This window comes from Eptatretus burgeri, chromosome 14 (assembly GCF_056783735.1).
Source record: "Eptatretus burgeri isolate ZD-2024b chromosome 14, Ebu_testis_v1, whole genome shotgun sequence".
Lineage (NCBI taxonomy): Eukaryota > Metazoa > Chordata > Myxini > Myxiniformes > Myxinidae > Eptatretus > Eptatretus burgeri.
In genome coordinates, this window is record NC_140974.1 from 66,738,180 (window position 1) to 66,752,900 (window position 14,721).

General features: G+C 41.7%; 1 protein-coding gene across 1 annotated transcript in view; it reads left to right on the forward strand.

Moving 5' to 3' along the window:
- The window catches only part of LOC147013505 (uncharacterized), a 17,785-nt gene extending 4,961 nt beyond the window's left edge, over positions 1-12,824 (forward strand). Inside the window, exons 2-5 of the mRNA XM_085855348.1 lie at positions 2,427-2,549; positions 5,448-5,559; positions 8,761-8,819; positions 12,341-12,824. Coding sequence (XP_085711474.1) covers positions 2,427-2,549; positions 5,448-5,559; positions 8,761-8,819; positions 12,341-12,468 — 422 coding nt within the window. The 3' untranslated portion in view covers positions 12,469-12,824. The remainder of the gene's footprint in view (positions 1-2,426; positions 2,550-5,447; positions 5,560-8,760; positions 8,820-12,340) is intronic.
- The last annotated feature ends 1,897 nt before the right edge of the window (positions 12,825-14,721 follow it).

The following is a 14,721-nucleotide window of genomic DNA, read 5'->3' on the forward strand; positions in this document are numbered from 1 at the left end:
GATTCTCCATGCTCCTCCGTAATTCCCCATGATTCTCCGTGCTACTCCGTGATTCTCCATGCTCCTCCGTAATTCTCCATGATTCTCCGTGATTCTCCATGATTCTCTGTGCTCCTCCGTGATTCTCTGTGATGCTCCGTGCTCCTCCGTGATTCTCCATGATTCTCTGTGCTCCTCCGTGATTCTCTCTGATCCTCCGTGATTCCCCATGATGCTCCGTGCTCCTCCGTGATTCTCCATGATTCTCTGTGCTCCTCCGTGATTCCCTGTGATCCTCCATGATTCTCCATGATTCTCCGTGCTCCTCCGTGATTCTCCGCGGTCCTCCGTGATTCTCCGTGATCCTCTGTGATTCTCCGTGCTCCTCCGTGATTCTCCATGCTCCTCTGTGATTCTCTGTGATCCTCCCTGATTCTCCGTGCTCCTCCGTGATTCTCCATGATTCTCCGTGATTCTCCGTGCTCCTCCGTGATTCTCCATGCTCCTCCGTAATTCTCCGTGATTCTCCATGATTCTCCATGCTCCTCCGTGATTCTCCATGATTCTCCGAGCTCCTCCGTGATCCTCCATGATTCTCCGTGATTCTCAGTGATTCTCCGTTACTCTCCATGATTCTCCGTGATTGATTATCCATGCTCCTCCGTGATTCTCCGTGATCCTCCGTGATTCTCCATGATTCTCTGTGCTCCTCCGTGAGTCTCCATGATTCTCCATGCTCCTCCATGATTCCCAGTGATCCTCTGTGATTCTCCATGCTCCTCCATGATTCTCTGTGATTCTCAGTGATTCTCAGTGATCCTCCGTGATTCTCCATGCTCCTCTGTGATTCTCCGTGAGTCTCCATGCTCCTCCGTGATCCTTCGTGATTCTCCATGCTCCTCCATGATCCTCCGTGATTCTCCATGCTCCTCCATGATCCTCCGTGATTCTCCGTGATCCTCTGTGATTCTCCGTGATCCTCTGTGATTCTCCGTGATCCTCAGTGATCCTCCGTGATTCTCCATGCTCATCCGTGATCCTCCGTGATCCTCCGTGATTCTCCATGATCCTCCGTGATTCTCCATGCTCCTCTGTGATTCTCCGTGATCCTCAGTGATCCTCTGTGATTCTCGATGATCCTCCTTGATTCTCCGTGATCCTCAGTGATCCTCCGTGATCCTCAGTGATCCTCCGTGATTCTCCATGCTCATCCGTGATCCTCCGTGATTCTCCATGATCCTTCGTGATTCTCCGTGCTCCTCCGTGATTCTCTGTGATTCTCCGTGATCCTCCGTGATTCTCCGTGATTCTCCGTGATCCTCCATGATTCTCCGTGATCCTCTGTGATTCTCCATGATTCTCCGTGATTCTCCGTGATCCTCCGTGATCCTCCGTGATTCTCCATGCTCATCCGTGATCTTCCGTGATCCTCTGTGATCCTCCGTGATTCTCCGTGATTCTCTGTGATCCTCTATGATTCTCCATGATCCTCTGTGATTCTCCGTGATTCTCCGTGATCCTCTGTGATTCTCCGTGATTCTCCGTGATTCTCCGTGATCCTCAGTGATCCTCCGTGATCCTCAGTGATCCTCAGTGATCCTCCGTGATTCTCCATGCTCATCCGTGATCCTCCGTGATTCTCCATGATCCTTCGTGATTCTCCGTGCTCCTCCGTGATTCTCCGTGATTCTCCGTGATCCTCCGTGATTCTCCGTGATTCTCCGTGATCCTCCATGATTCTCCGTGATCCTCTGTGATTCTCCATGATTCTCCGTGATTCTCCGTGATCCTCAGTGATCCTCCGTGATTCTCCATGATCCTCCTTGATTCTCCGTGATCCTCAGTGATCCTCCGTGATCCTCAGTGATCCTCCGTGATTCTCCATGCTCATCCGTGATCCTCCGTGATTCTCCATGATCCTTCGTGATTCTCCGTGCTCCTCCGTGATTCTCCGTGATCCTCCGTGATTCTCCGTGATTCTCCGTGATCCTCCGTGATTCTCCATGCTCATCCGTGATCTTCCGTGATCCTCTGTGATCCTCTGTGATTCTCCATGATTCTCCGTGATCCTCCGTGATTCTCCATGCTCATCCGTGATCTTCCGTGATCCTCTGTGATCCTCCGTGATTCTCCGTGATTCTCTGTGATCCTCTATGATTCTCCATGATCCTCTGTGATTCTCCGTGATTCTCCGTGATCCTCTGTGATTCTCCGTGATTCTCCGTGATTCTCCGTGATTCTCCGTGATCCTCCGTGATCCTCTGTGATTCTCCATGATTCTCCGTGATTCTCCATGCTCATCCGTGATCTTCCGTGATCCTCTGTGATCCTCCGTGATTCTCCGTGATTCTCTGTGATCCTCTATGATTCTCCGTGATCCTCTGTGATTCTCCGTGATTCTCCGTGATCCTCTGTGATTCTCCGTGATCTTTCCCACCTGTGTGCAGATATTCGTCCAGAACTTGCAGATGTGATCCAGGCAGTTCGGAGTCAAAGCGTCATCCTGAAAATTCCATCCTGCATCGTCAACGGTTCACTTGCTCTTGATGTCATTGTCATTGATCAAATCAGTACGTGCTTCTTATCGCACATTCATTTTGCCGTTCAATAGCTGATTGGCGATGGTTTTCATCCGAACTATTTTGTGTGCGATAATACTCGATACATGCTTTGATGTTGATGAGTTGTTGCGGAAACATTGTTGATGAATGTAGACCTTCAGATTTCGTTACTCACTTTATTAGATTGGTAATCAAAGTGACTGTGATGCTTGAAAAGCAACAAACATTCTATCGATCTGTTTCTTTTACGGCAAGATTTTATCACCAAATCTGAATTATGATGTTACCCAGCCAATATGATCTTGTGTTTAGGATACTAATTATGATCTACATGAGAGATGCGTTTTGGTCTAGAGTTTGATGTATTGTGTATTTCAAACATGCCAAGCAAAGTGGGGCTTGCTCACCCGTGCCCATGCTCCTGCCCAACTACTGCTGACCCATGCCTCCCGACAATCCGTATCCGGATTTGGATCTTCATCAAAATTGAATCAATTCTTCCTTGTCACACACCCAACGTGTCCACCAAGGTTCATCTGAATAGGTCCACAAACTTTTGAGATATCGTGCCATTTATCGGTTTTGGCCCGAACTCTCGATGGTGAAGAATCATGAAAAAATTAAATAATTCCCGTATCCAGATTCTGATTCGGATCTTCACCAAAATCGAATCAATTCGTCCTTTCCACACACCCAACCTGACCACAAAGTTTCATCCCAATCCGTCCTCAACTCTTTGAGATATCAAGCAATATATCGTTTTTGGCCCGATCTCTCAATGGTGAAGAATTACGAAAAAATTATAGTAGTCGGATCAGGATCCGGACCTTCACCAAAATCTAATCAGTTCGTCCTTTTCACACCCCCAACCTGCCCACAAAATTTCTTCCGGATCCGTCCACAACTTATTGAGATATCTTGCACACAAACAGACAGACAAACAGACAAACAAAAAACTAACAGACAAACAAAGAGACAAATGAAAAAATCACTCATCGAGTGTCAACTTGGTGAAACAAACAGCACTCAGTGGAGGACATACCACCACCAGGCTGAATAGTTTACATTTTGTATGCCACTGATAGGTCGGATCTGAATCCGGACCTTAACCAAAATCGAATCTGCTTGTTCTTGTAACCTAACCAACTCATCCACCTCCTTTTGTCAAAACTCGTCCACAACTTTTTGAGATTTCATGCGATGCATAGTTTTTGGCTCCATCTCTCAGTGATGAAGAACCACTTTAAAAATTCTCAGATCTGGATCTGGATTCGGATCTTCACCAAAATTTAGTGTTGCCGTCCTTGGCCAGTCACCTAAACACACACACACACACACACACACACACACACACACACACACACACACACACACACACACACACACACACACACACACACACACACACACAATTCAAAACGATTGCTTGAAAACTGTGGCTAAAAATCACGTGACAAACCGACAAACAGACAGATAAATGCTACAGACCAACATACTTGACAAAAAAAAAATTTTGGTCAAGTACCAAACAAAGTAGCGTGAAACCATAACCTCGTTCACCTTTGGTGGCGGAGGCAAAAATGTGGAAAAGAGCGTGGACATGTATGGGGTGGACTGTAGGAGGACGATGAACAAATTATATGTTGATTCTATCTTCTGCAGGATAAGGGGATTCTTTCTTCCTCTCTTTAAGAGATCACTCCCAAGAAAATGCCAAATAATATCAGTGAAATTAAAATGTCCATTAATCCATTTCATGAAAAAGGATTCTTATGAATCATATATATATATATATATATATATATATATATATATATATATATATATATATATATATATATATATATATATATATATATTAAGCACCACCCATTAGCCAGTCCATGCCTTTCCCTCCAGCTGCCCAGAAATCACCACCATCTTTTTCATGAGGTTGTGGAAGGGGAAGGGGTAGGAGAAGGGACCCAGCATTGCAGGGTACCCCTGCTGGTATGACACTATAAGAGAGATGTTTGGGTGTGTGTGTGTGTGTGTGTGTGTGTGTGTGTGTGTGTGTGTGTGTGTGTGTGTGTGTGTGTGTCAGCATTTTTGTCAGAGATGACCAAACATCTTCGTCAATCTTTCAGAGGTTCATCAGTGAGTGCTGGAGAGTTTTCGGCAACAACAACAAAAAAAATATACCCATCAGAGATGGGGAATCCTCTGCCATTGAAACATTTTTTTTCAAGATGGCCGCACCAGTTGGCCATCTTGGATCCGGCCACGCCCAAAATCAATAGGCTCTTCCTTTTCAGGTGGTACATGTGTGACCCAAATTTCAAATCGATATGGTGAATAGTTTATGAGTTATCGCACTCACAGCTATAAATGTTGACGCCCCGCCAGTCAGCCGGCCGGACGGACAGACGGATGGATGGACGACCCGGGTGACAACAATATCCCCCTTCCGTCACGCGGTGGGGGATAAAAACTTGAAATTTGGGAAAAAAAGTTTCATTTCTGGGGATTAAAAAAAATAAATCACTCCATAGTGCCTAAGCCTTTGTAGCTGTGTCCTTCCCTCTACAATAGGTTATCTGTCCCACGTGACTGTAAAAAGCTGAGTGAAGTGTCCTGTGCCTCTCCTGAAAGTTTATTTAAATAATAAGTTGAATGGAAGTTGATTCATCCAAGGCCATAGATTGAAGAGTTTTAGGTTTTTCGGCTCCGGCGCTGGCCTCGAACAACAAAATATTTTCTTTCGAAAAAAAATGAGTTGATAAGGAAAGTCTTCACTTGCAATATCCAATATTTTTGAGCATGTCTTAAAAACATCACATTTTTGAGTTTCATTTCTTTTCTCCATTGTGATCACTCCCCCACCTTCCCTTTCAACCAAACACATCCCTGTTGTCCTTGTGATTTCAGACAATCAGAGAGAGACGCTCGGCTCCATAACTCCACAGTGCCGGAGAAAGAGAGACATTCCCATCTTTGATGACGTCTTTCAAGTGAGCCCTCTCACTGGCACAAATTATTTGTAAGTGCTTTGAAATACCTTGGGTTTCATATTGGCTTTAAGAGCGGTACTGTGCGTGTGGTTAGATAAAAGTGTTCCAGAGAAGGAAAAGTGGAGCAAAGTGATGAATGTGTGGGAAGAGGGGGAATGTAAATGTAAATGTAAATTGAGGGTTTGCTTGCTACGTCATTACTTCACAAGCATGATGCCATGTAAATATATATATATATATATATATATATATATATATATATATATATATATGTATATGCATTATCTGGTAGAGGGTGGTTGTGAAATGATTTGCTGCCAACTTGCCTGTGGTGGGCAAGCAGCAGACCCTGTATCTCCTTCTCCCACTCGGAAATGCAGATGAATACAGCAAGGTGTAGTCTCCACAACATCATGTAAGGTCAGATGTGATGCTGAAGATATGAACCACAATGGTTCATCGTTTTCCAAGTGCATGAAGCTCTTTCTTTTGCTTTGAGTACCTGAAACAAATAGGAGACAAGACCAAAGTCGATGGCGCACCATCACAAATTCCCACCTCGAGGAAAATTGAAAGATGGCTGAAAGTCCAACCAGGAATATGACCCAATATCACATTTAGAGTTGATTTTTTTCCACGTTTTTATCCGTGACCCGAAATTCCCACCACCTGGGCATGAACTCAAACGATGCACGGGGTCAAAACCAAAACAATTATAATGTACTCTACCGGTCTAAGGTTTAAGAATACCCCCATTTTTACAGTTTTTACTGAAATTTAAGCAGTTTAATGTTTCAATGTACTCTGAAATTGAAGCATAGAACAAATAAACAATTGAAGATAAAAAAGAAATCATGGAATCGTTTTGTTGAACAAAATTTAACCTAAATTTCTGACTCATCAAAGTAGCCACCTTTTGCAGATATAACAGCCGAACATACTCGTGGCATTCTTTCCACAATGGAAATCAAATATTGTTCGCAAAGTTCTTCCCAACACTGTTGCAGAAGTTCTCACAAATGTGTTGCACTTGTAGGTTGCTTTACTTTCACCCTTCTGTCCAGTTCATCCCAAACCAGCTCGATGGGGTTTAAGTCTGCAGACTGTGCTGGTCATTCCATGATTTGAAGCCTACCATCTTGTTCTTTTCTTCTAAGGTAGTTCTGACATCGCGTGGAGGTATGTTTTGGGTCATTATCTTGCTATCGGATGAACCCCTGACCAACTCGGCATAGACCAAAGGGTATTGTATGGCGCTGTAAAATGCTGTGGTAGCCCTTTTGGTTCAGGGTGCCAGTCACTCTGTGCAAGTCGCTGACTCTGGATTCAGCAAAAGAGCCCCAGATCATCACACTTCCTCCTCCATGTTTGACAGTTGGTGTCACACACTGAGGAACCATCCTTTCGCCGACTCGACGGCGTACAAAAATCCTGCGTGATTAACCGAAGATTTCAAATTTTGATTCATCGGTCCATAAGACCTTCTTCCAGTTTTCAGTCGTCCACTTGCTGTGCTTCATGGCCCAGGCAAGCCTCTTTTTCTTATTTTGCCATCTCAGCAATGGTTTTCTTCCTGCCACTTGATCTGTCAAACCTGCAGCTCGAAGTCTTCTCTTCACAGTTGAAACTGAGACTTCCTTACTTCGACCAGTGTTAAGCTGTGCTTGAAGCTGCTGTCCTGTGAGCCGCCTATCACGCAAGCTGTTGACTCTCAGAAACTTGTTTTCTGATTGCATTGTGGCTTTGGGTCTGCTAAACCTCTTCCTGTCAGAGTTTCCTCCAGTTTCCATGTGCCTTTTGATGGTGAAGGAAACTGTACTCACTGACACCTTGGCTCGCTTTGCAATTTCTCTAAAGGAAAGACCTACACTTTTAATGGTTATAATGCTCTGTCTGTCTTCCTTTGTTGATTGTCTTTTTCTCACCATTATGATAGCAATACACTACTTCCTGCAGTGCAATATTGTCCAAATAATGCTTCAGAGGATGTAGCAACACAGTCTGTTCCAACACTGCTTTTATACAGACAGAGGATTTGTAACTAATCAACAAAAGTTAGGACACCTGTAGGAATTGTTTGCATCAACTTTCAAGGCTTAATTTACTTCCATTGCTGCAGAACAGCTGCAGTTGCTTACCCATTACTTGTTCCATGAAAAGGGCCTTTTTTAACAACTCTGAAATTTACATTATTCTTCAGTTTTTGGTAACCTAAACTTCTCTTTTTAACCTCTGGCAGTTTACCACTTCGCTTTGTATCATTTCAGGTTATTCACTGGACTTGAATTGCTTAAATTTCAGTAAAAACTGGAAAAATGGTGGTGTTCTTAAACTTTTGACAGGTAGTGTATTTCCCATGGGTAGTTGATCAATTCGTTAAATTTTGTGGATAATAAAATGCCTGAAATAGTAATTGATCCGCCGTGAATGAAAGAGAAGCTGACGTTTCGAGTCGTACCCTTCGTCGGAGAAAAAACGGAGCTCCATCAGAACCACGGGGTCTCTTTTGCTCCGACGAAGGATAAGGCCTGAAACGTCACCTTCTCTTTCGTTCACGGCAGATCAATTTCCATTGAAAGTATTTTATTTCCTCTTTGTTCTGACTTTTGCTGCTGCCCCCGCAGATTGACAATTTTGTGCTGAAATTATTGATTACATTCTTTGAGTCGCTGGTTTGATTCATCAGTCGAGGGTGATGAGCCAAAGCTAGTAATGTCTCTGAAAGCTCAAGTTGATACCTTAACAGCTTGAGATATAATAATACGAGTTCTCTTACAAGGAACTTCGATGCGGGAGGAGACCCATGGACCATCAAAGGCTGCACTATTATTTACCAACCTATATGGTCTGTGCTCCATCCTTTATAAATGCTCAGCTTCAAGCAAGGAAGCAGCAGGTACCTGTTTTTAAATCTTTGGTGCGACTCAGTTTCTGTCGGGTTCGATGTCCCGATTTCCAAGACTCAGAGGGGACGCTCTACCCATTATACCACCGAGTTTGGTTAAAGATATTTTTTTCAAGTTGATGCTGATTTTTTTACACTTTGGACCAAAATGCTTGTTAATGACAGCAAGTAAACAATGTTCGTAACATGATGTAATTCTCATTTGGCAAGGAGACACCCCAATGTTCAGGGAGACCATTTAGGTGGACTATACCATGTTGTGGTTGAATAGCAGCAGCATCCTCCTAAGATCAGTTTTTACTCAATAATTGTCTTTTTTTTACAGCATCATGTATGAAGCTTCATCACTTCAAAGCAAAACACTGAATATTCAAACCAGATCTGGTAAGGGATTGAGTGTATTAATTGACGTAATGCATGTTCACTTTATCATTGACACGTCCAAACTTGTAATTGTCGATGGAAACGGTTTAAATATGAGAAAAATTACAAAAGAAAAGCTGTAAATGATTTTGCAGCTAAATATCTGTTTCTCCTGCATTCTTGTATCAGGGCTGTAGAACAGCTGGATTTGAGAGCGGTGTTGCGTTTTCCACTTTAGGACGCATCGCAAACTCAAACCGTGATTGTCAAAGTTCTGCAGAGGTTGCTGAGATATCTCATTGGGTACAATGTGCTCCATGCTGTGTTTGTGGGTTTTTTTGTTTTGTTTCCAACGCCACTAAAGTCAGTTCCGGCAGGGGGTGCTGCATTGTGAAGCAGCACCTTCTTCATTGAGGATAAATATCCCACAGTGTCTTTCGCGAAGAGGCGGCGAGTTGTCGCCGGCACGCTGAACGAATTACCGCGAGTAGTGCACGGGGTTTGATCTACTTGGATATCTCTTGACACTGCTTGCTATCTTAAGAGTGTGGTTATTGTCTGGCTCAGAAGCTTCCACACTATAAACAAATTCACGTTCCCTGGTTGTTTGTTACATGTGAACAGCCATTTTACACTATGAACAGAAACCACAGATGATGAAACATAAGTCCTCTAAATAGTACTTTCTGTGTAACTCAAGACATACTGTAGCTGCAAGTCGACCATTTTGTGGTGAATCGGAGGAATTGCAAACAACCTGTCATCCATACGGAGCAAATGGTTGAAAAAGTCAGCAACATATTGAAAGAGCAGAAAGGTGAACCTGTTGAGATTGGGGTGGGGGGGGGGTGATTATATAGTACTTCATTGGGTTGTTGGAGTAATATCCATTAACCGGTTAATATAAGCCTGGTGTTGGCTTAGTGGTTAGGGTGGCAGCTTGGGATCCTCGGGTCCTGAGTTCAAGCCCCATTGGGCCGCTGAATTAAAATACACCAGGAGGTTGACTCAGCCTGTCATCCTTCCAAGGTCGGCGAAATGAGCACCAGTGTACTGGTAAAGGGGACACTGCATCAGCGACATAGCCGCGTCCCAACCAATGATGCAACCAGCAGCCACAGGCTGCACTCGATATATATATATATATATATATATATATATATATATATATATATATATATATATATATATATATATATATATATATATATATATATAGAGAGAGAGAGAGAGAGAGAGAGAGAGAGAGAGAGAGAGAGAGAGAGAGAGAGAGAGAGAGAGAGAGAGAGAGAGAGAGAGAGAGAGAGAGAGAGAGAGAGAGAGAGAGAGAGAGAGAGAGAGAGAGAGAGAGACTGGTTAATATAACAAGTAATAACTAACGATGTGCCTGATATAATGAAAGAGCATCTGGTACTTTACATGAAATTACAGTGGATCACCAAGCCACATTAAATAGTTTTAATGGCACGGCAGTGTCCAAATTATGAAATTCTAAAGAAACTAGAACAGCAATCGGTAGAGTGGATACCTCCACTAGGCTGAACGGTTTATGGTTTGTATCCGACTGATAGGTCCGATCACATCCAGACCTGAGCCAAAATCGAATCGGCTTGTTATTGTCACCCAACCAACTCATCCACCAAGTTCGGTCCGAATCCATCCGTAACTTTTTGAGATGTCGTGCTCTACATAGTTTTTGGCCCGATATCTCATCTGCAGAATCAGTTCAAAATTCTTGTACTCAGATGCAGATTTTCACCAATAAGCTCCCGACCCATGCCACTGATTCTCTCTCTGTGACTGTGGAACAAATGAGAGACTATCCTCTTTACGTTACTACTTCCTAAACTGTGAGAAGAGCAGAGGTGGACCTTCCAGGAACCGTCCTCATTCATATGGGAATACAAGCGTGAAAGAATGTTGTTTTTTCCATTAACCTCAATGAGATATTTTGTTGTTTATCAAGTCATGAGAAACAACCCTTTGCGATTGAAATTTTATGGACAGCAACATGTCATGATGTAATCAAGCCAATAAGCACCGCATCCATACCTGTACATACGATTGCGAGATTGCTACGAGTCAGTTTGTTTGTCTTGGTCTAATCAACATCCATTGGTATATGTTCTTACAAGGCCCAGGATTCTGCCCGACCGATCGATTTTATCTCCGTTTCGGTGATTTCAGGTATTTGACAAAAGATGTGTTATTAAGATGCCACAACAGGTACTAAATTATGGAATAAGTATGGAGCTCAGACCCAGGTAGCCAACGATGCTGAACTGAATTTGGCTGACTGTCGGCAAAGCTGGCAAGGTATTCAACCAGCTATGGTCCAGGCTCTTTGACTACCTGGAGAAGGTGTATTAAGATTACAATAAAACCAGTCTCTATAAAGGCTTTATTTGAAATGCAATTTGTGGCCATGAGTCATGATTGTTTCGAAATACAATTTATCGAAAAACTGATTTTATCCAGCATATGAAAATGTTTCTCTACGAGGTTCGGAATATTAAGGAAAACAATTTGTTCTTTGAATTTGTCGTCAGTAAAACTAATCATGTAACTGGAGAGTTCATTTAAAATCTTACTCCACGCACTCTTGAGAAAAAGAACATGGGACTTTATTGGAAGAACAAGAGGAATCTCGAAGTTTCCCCACCCCGAGAGAGTGTAAGTGGCAAATTTGATTGTTCGAGAGGACTGACAACTGTGCCAAATTACTGGTAAACTTGGGGTTTTAGGAAGTGCCAACAAGGCAATTTCCATTCTCCATTGTTCAAGTCTACATAATGCAATTTAAATGAAATAAGTTTTAAAGACTGTTAAAACGAAACCCATTGAATTGGAAATTTGCCGCTGTTGATGCAGTGTCTTTTACACCACCTTACTTAACACATTAAGTTAGTTATTCGCACCTGTATGTGTCCTTTATTATAACTCCCTAAAACCAATCGGTTTCCTGTTTGGAATGATTTTAAATTTTTGTTTAACTGCCAGACTGAAGCAATTTCTTTACCCCCTCTGTGCGCACGCACGCTCTGGATAACATTCCATACAATTTACCAAATTCAGAGGCAAAGTACTGCTAAACTGCAGATTCGTGTTTAGATTCATGTTCCACAGTGTACAAATATATATAACTCAATTTAAATTACAAATATATCATTCGATTTAAATTTAAGTAGTTCCTTGACGATTATCAACTGACAGACAGACAGCGTGAACCGATTGTTTAACCCTGCTTTGCGCTACACAAATGGGAGGAAAAGATGTATAGATTGGCTTTCAAAAACCATGAAGAATGTGCAAGGCCATTTTCCATGTCGGTTCAGTTTAAATGGCTATGCTTTGATATGTAATGAATGGGAAAGGCAAAAGTGCTCCACTTTACTGGTGATAACAGCATTCTGAGAATGGTAATGGTGTGTGTGTGTGTGTGTGTGTGTGTGTGTGTGTGTGTGTGTGTGTGTGTGTGTGTGTGTGTGTGTGTGTGTGTGTGTGTGTGTGTGTGTGTGTGTGTTTTTTTCACATGTGTGCAGGGAAAATGACAGCAAGCAAACTCGAAGTGAACGTTCAACCATCGAAAAGCATGCTCGCTGTCACTATTATCCTAGCTGTGTTCGTGTTGCTCCTCTTATTGGGTCTCCTCTTGATGATTTTCCTGTAAAAGTAAAAGCAAGAGTGCTTTTGTAAAGGCTTGATAAACAACACACTACACAACACACACATGGCCAGGGACACATCGGAAATATTGAGGATGTTGTATATTTATAAGGCCCATACTCTTAATGGAGCACATCAAACCCTGTATAAGAATAATATAATCAGAGAAGAGAAGAGAAGAGAAGAGAAGAGAAGAGAAGAGAAGAGAAGAGAAGAGAAGAGAAGAGAAGTAGTGATTTTGAACTACTTTAAGGAATATTCTGATTTGCACCTGTATGGCATCATGCACACTCTGTCAATCAATGTTATATTAATCTAAATGATCATTTGTAAACATGATTTATGAGACAAAAATTAAATACAGTATCATGAGGAGCCAAAGTTGTTCTCTTAAGATTTCTTCCATGAATGTGTCAAACATATTCCTTAAAAACGTACACACTGTTCTCCCCTATCCTTTGGCTGTTAGATAATGCTTTATCATTTTAACATCTCACAAAAGCAATTTTAGAAATTGATTTTTTAACAATTTGCATTGTAATACTTGTATATTCATAAAGATTTGCAAATGAGGAATAAAAACAATAAGAAAACGTCGGATTCTTGATTGCCATGTTGAATCTCAAAGTTTTTCAGTTTGGGCCGAAAAAGGCCAGTGCTCAGATTTTCCAATCGCAACATAGCCAGACTGTCGTTTGAAAGTTAGAACCAAACATAATAGAAAAAAACAAGTAGAGGTGCATTCAAAGTACACCGCCCTATGCCAATTAAATAAATAACAAATTCTCCAGAACGAGACATTGCCGGGGAAACTCCGGTGCCAGAAACTTCGGAATTTGGAGGGAGCGGTGTACAATCATGGATTGATTAATTACATAATTAAAATAAATAAATAATAATCGTAAAATAATTAATTTACTAATGAATTGGCTAAGAGCAGACCAAAACCACCACCGTTTCATCCAAATCTGTAACTTCAAAATTCAGTAATTCTTCAAAAAATGAATTAATCGATCAATACATCAATCAATAAATCAAACATATCCTTTGCAGCCCAATCACTTGTTCACTGTTATGTTCAAATATCGGCTTCCAAGCTAAAAAGGTGCTTGAGATATTGTCCAGATGAGAAACAAAATAAATAAGTAATTCTCAATTAAGTCATTAATCAAAATTGTTTTTTTAATACTTTGCCAAAGCATATCTTCACTTTTGTCCCCAAATTTCAGCTTCCAAGCTCAAAGGATAGCTGAGATATCGCCCGGACAAACAAGAAAGAAAATTATGAATCAATTAATTCCTCAATAAATCAAAAATACCCTTAATAGCCAAATATTGTGTTCACTGTTGTGTCCAAATATCAGCTTCATAGCTCAAAAGGTGCCTGAGATATTGCCCAGATGAGAAAGAAAATAAATAAGTAATTGATTAATTGATAATAATAAATTAATTAATTAACTGATTAACAAAATAATTTTTAAAATGCTGTTTTGGCCAAAGCACATCTGCACTTTTGTCCCCAAATTTCAGCTTCTTAGCTCAAAGGATTGCCGAGATATTACCGGGAGAAACAAGAAAGAAAGGAAACAAACAAATGGAGTAAAAACTGAGTACTCCCTTCCGCAATCAGTGATGGAGTCATGCACTCCCTGGAAATGGAATTGGGAAGAAGCAGTGAACAACACCATTCCTTTCATGCCATAAAGGCACATCAGGCTGCCAAGGAATGCAGTCTTGGACAGGTCACCACTCCAACACAGGTTACCCCAAATGGTTATCACCCCAATACACTGGTGCTCATTTCACCAACCTCAGGAGGACAATAGGCTGAGTCAACCCCACCTGATGTTAATTCAATAGAAAACAGGGGGTTTGAACTCAGGACCCGAAGGTCCCAAGCCAGCCACCTTAAACCAATAAGCCAACACCAGGCTTAAAACCAAACATGAGCTCACTAAAACTTATTGAGGAACAAGAAACATAACAATTGATGAAAAAAATGACAATTTTCCACCCGTGATGTCACAATTAAACCTCATGCCATGACCCATCAAAAACAGTTGACAACCAGACAGAATTAACACTTTTCCCGTTTTGAATTGTCATGGTGCCCACAAACATCTTTGATAAGAACTCATGAATGGTTATCTCACAACATGAGCCTTTTGTTGTTTTTCGATCCTCGTGGAGGATCTCTAAGTCTTACTCACGTTGTTGTTCTTCATCTTCTTCTTGTGGACTTTTTTGTTTCACAACA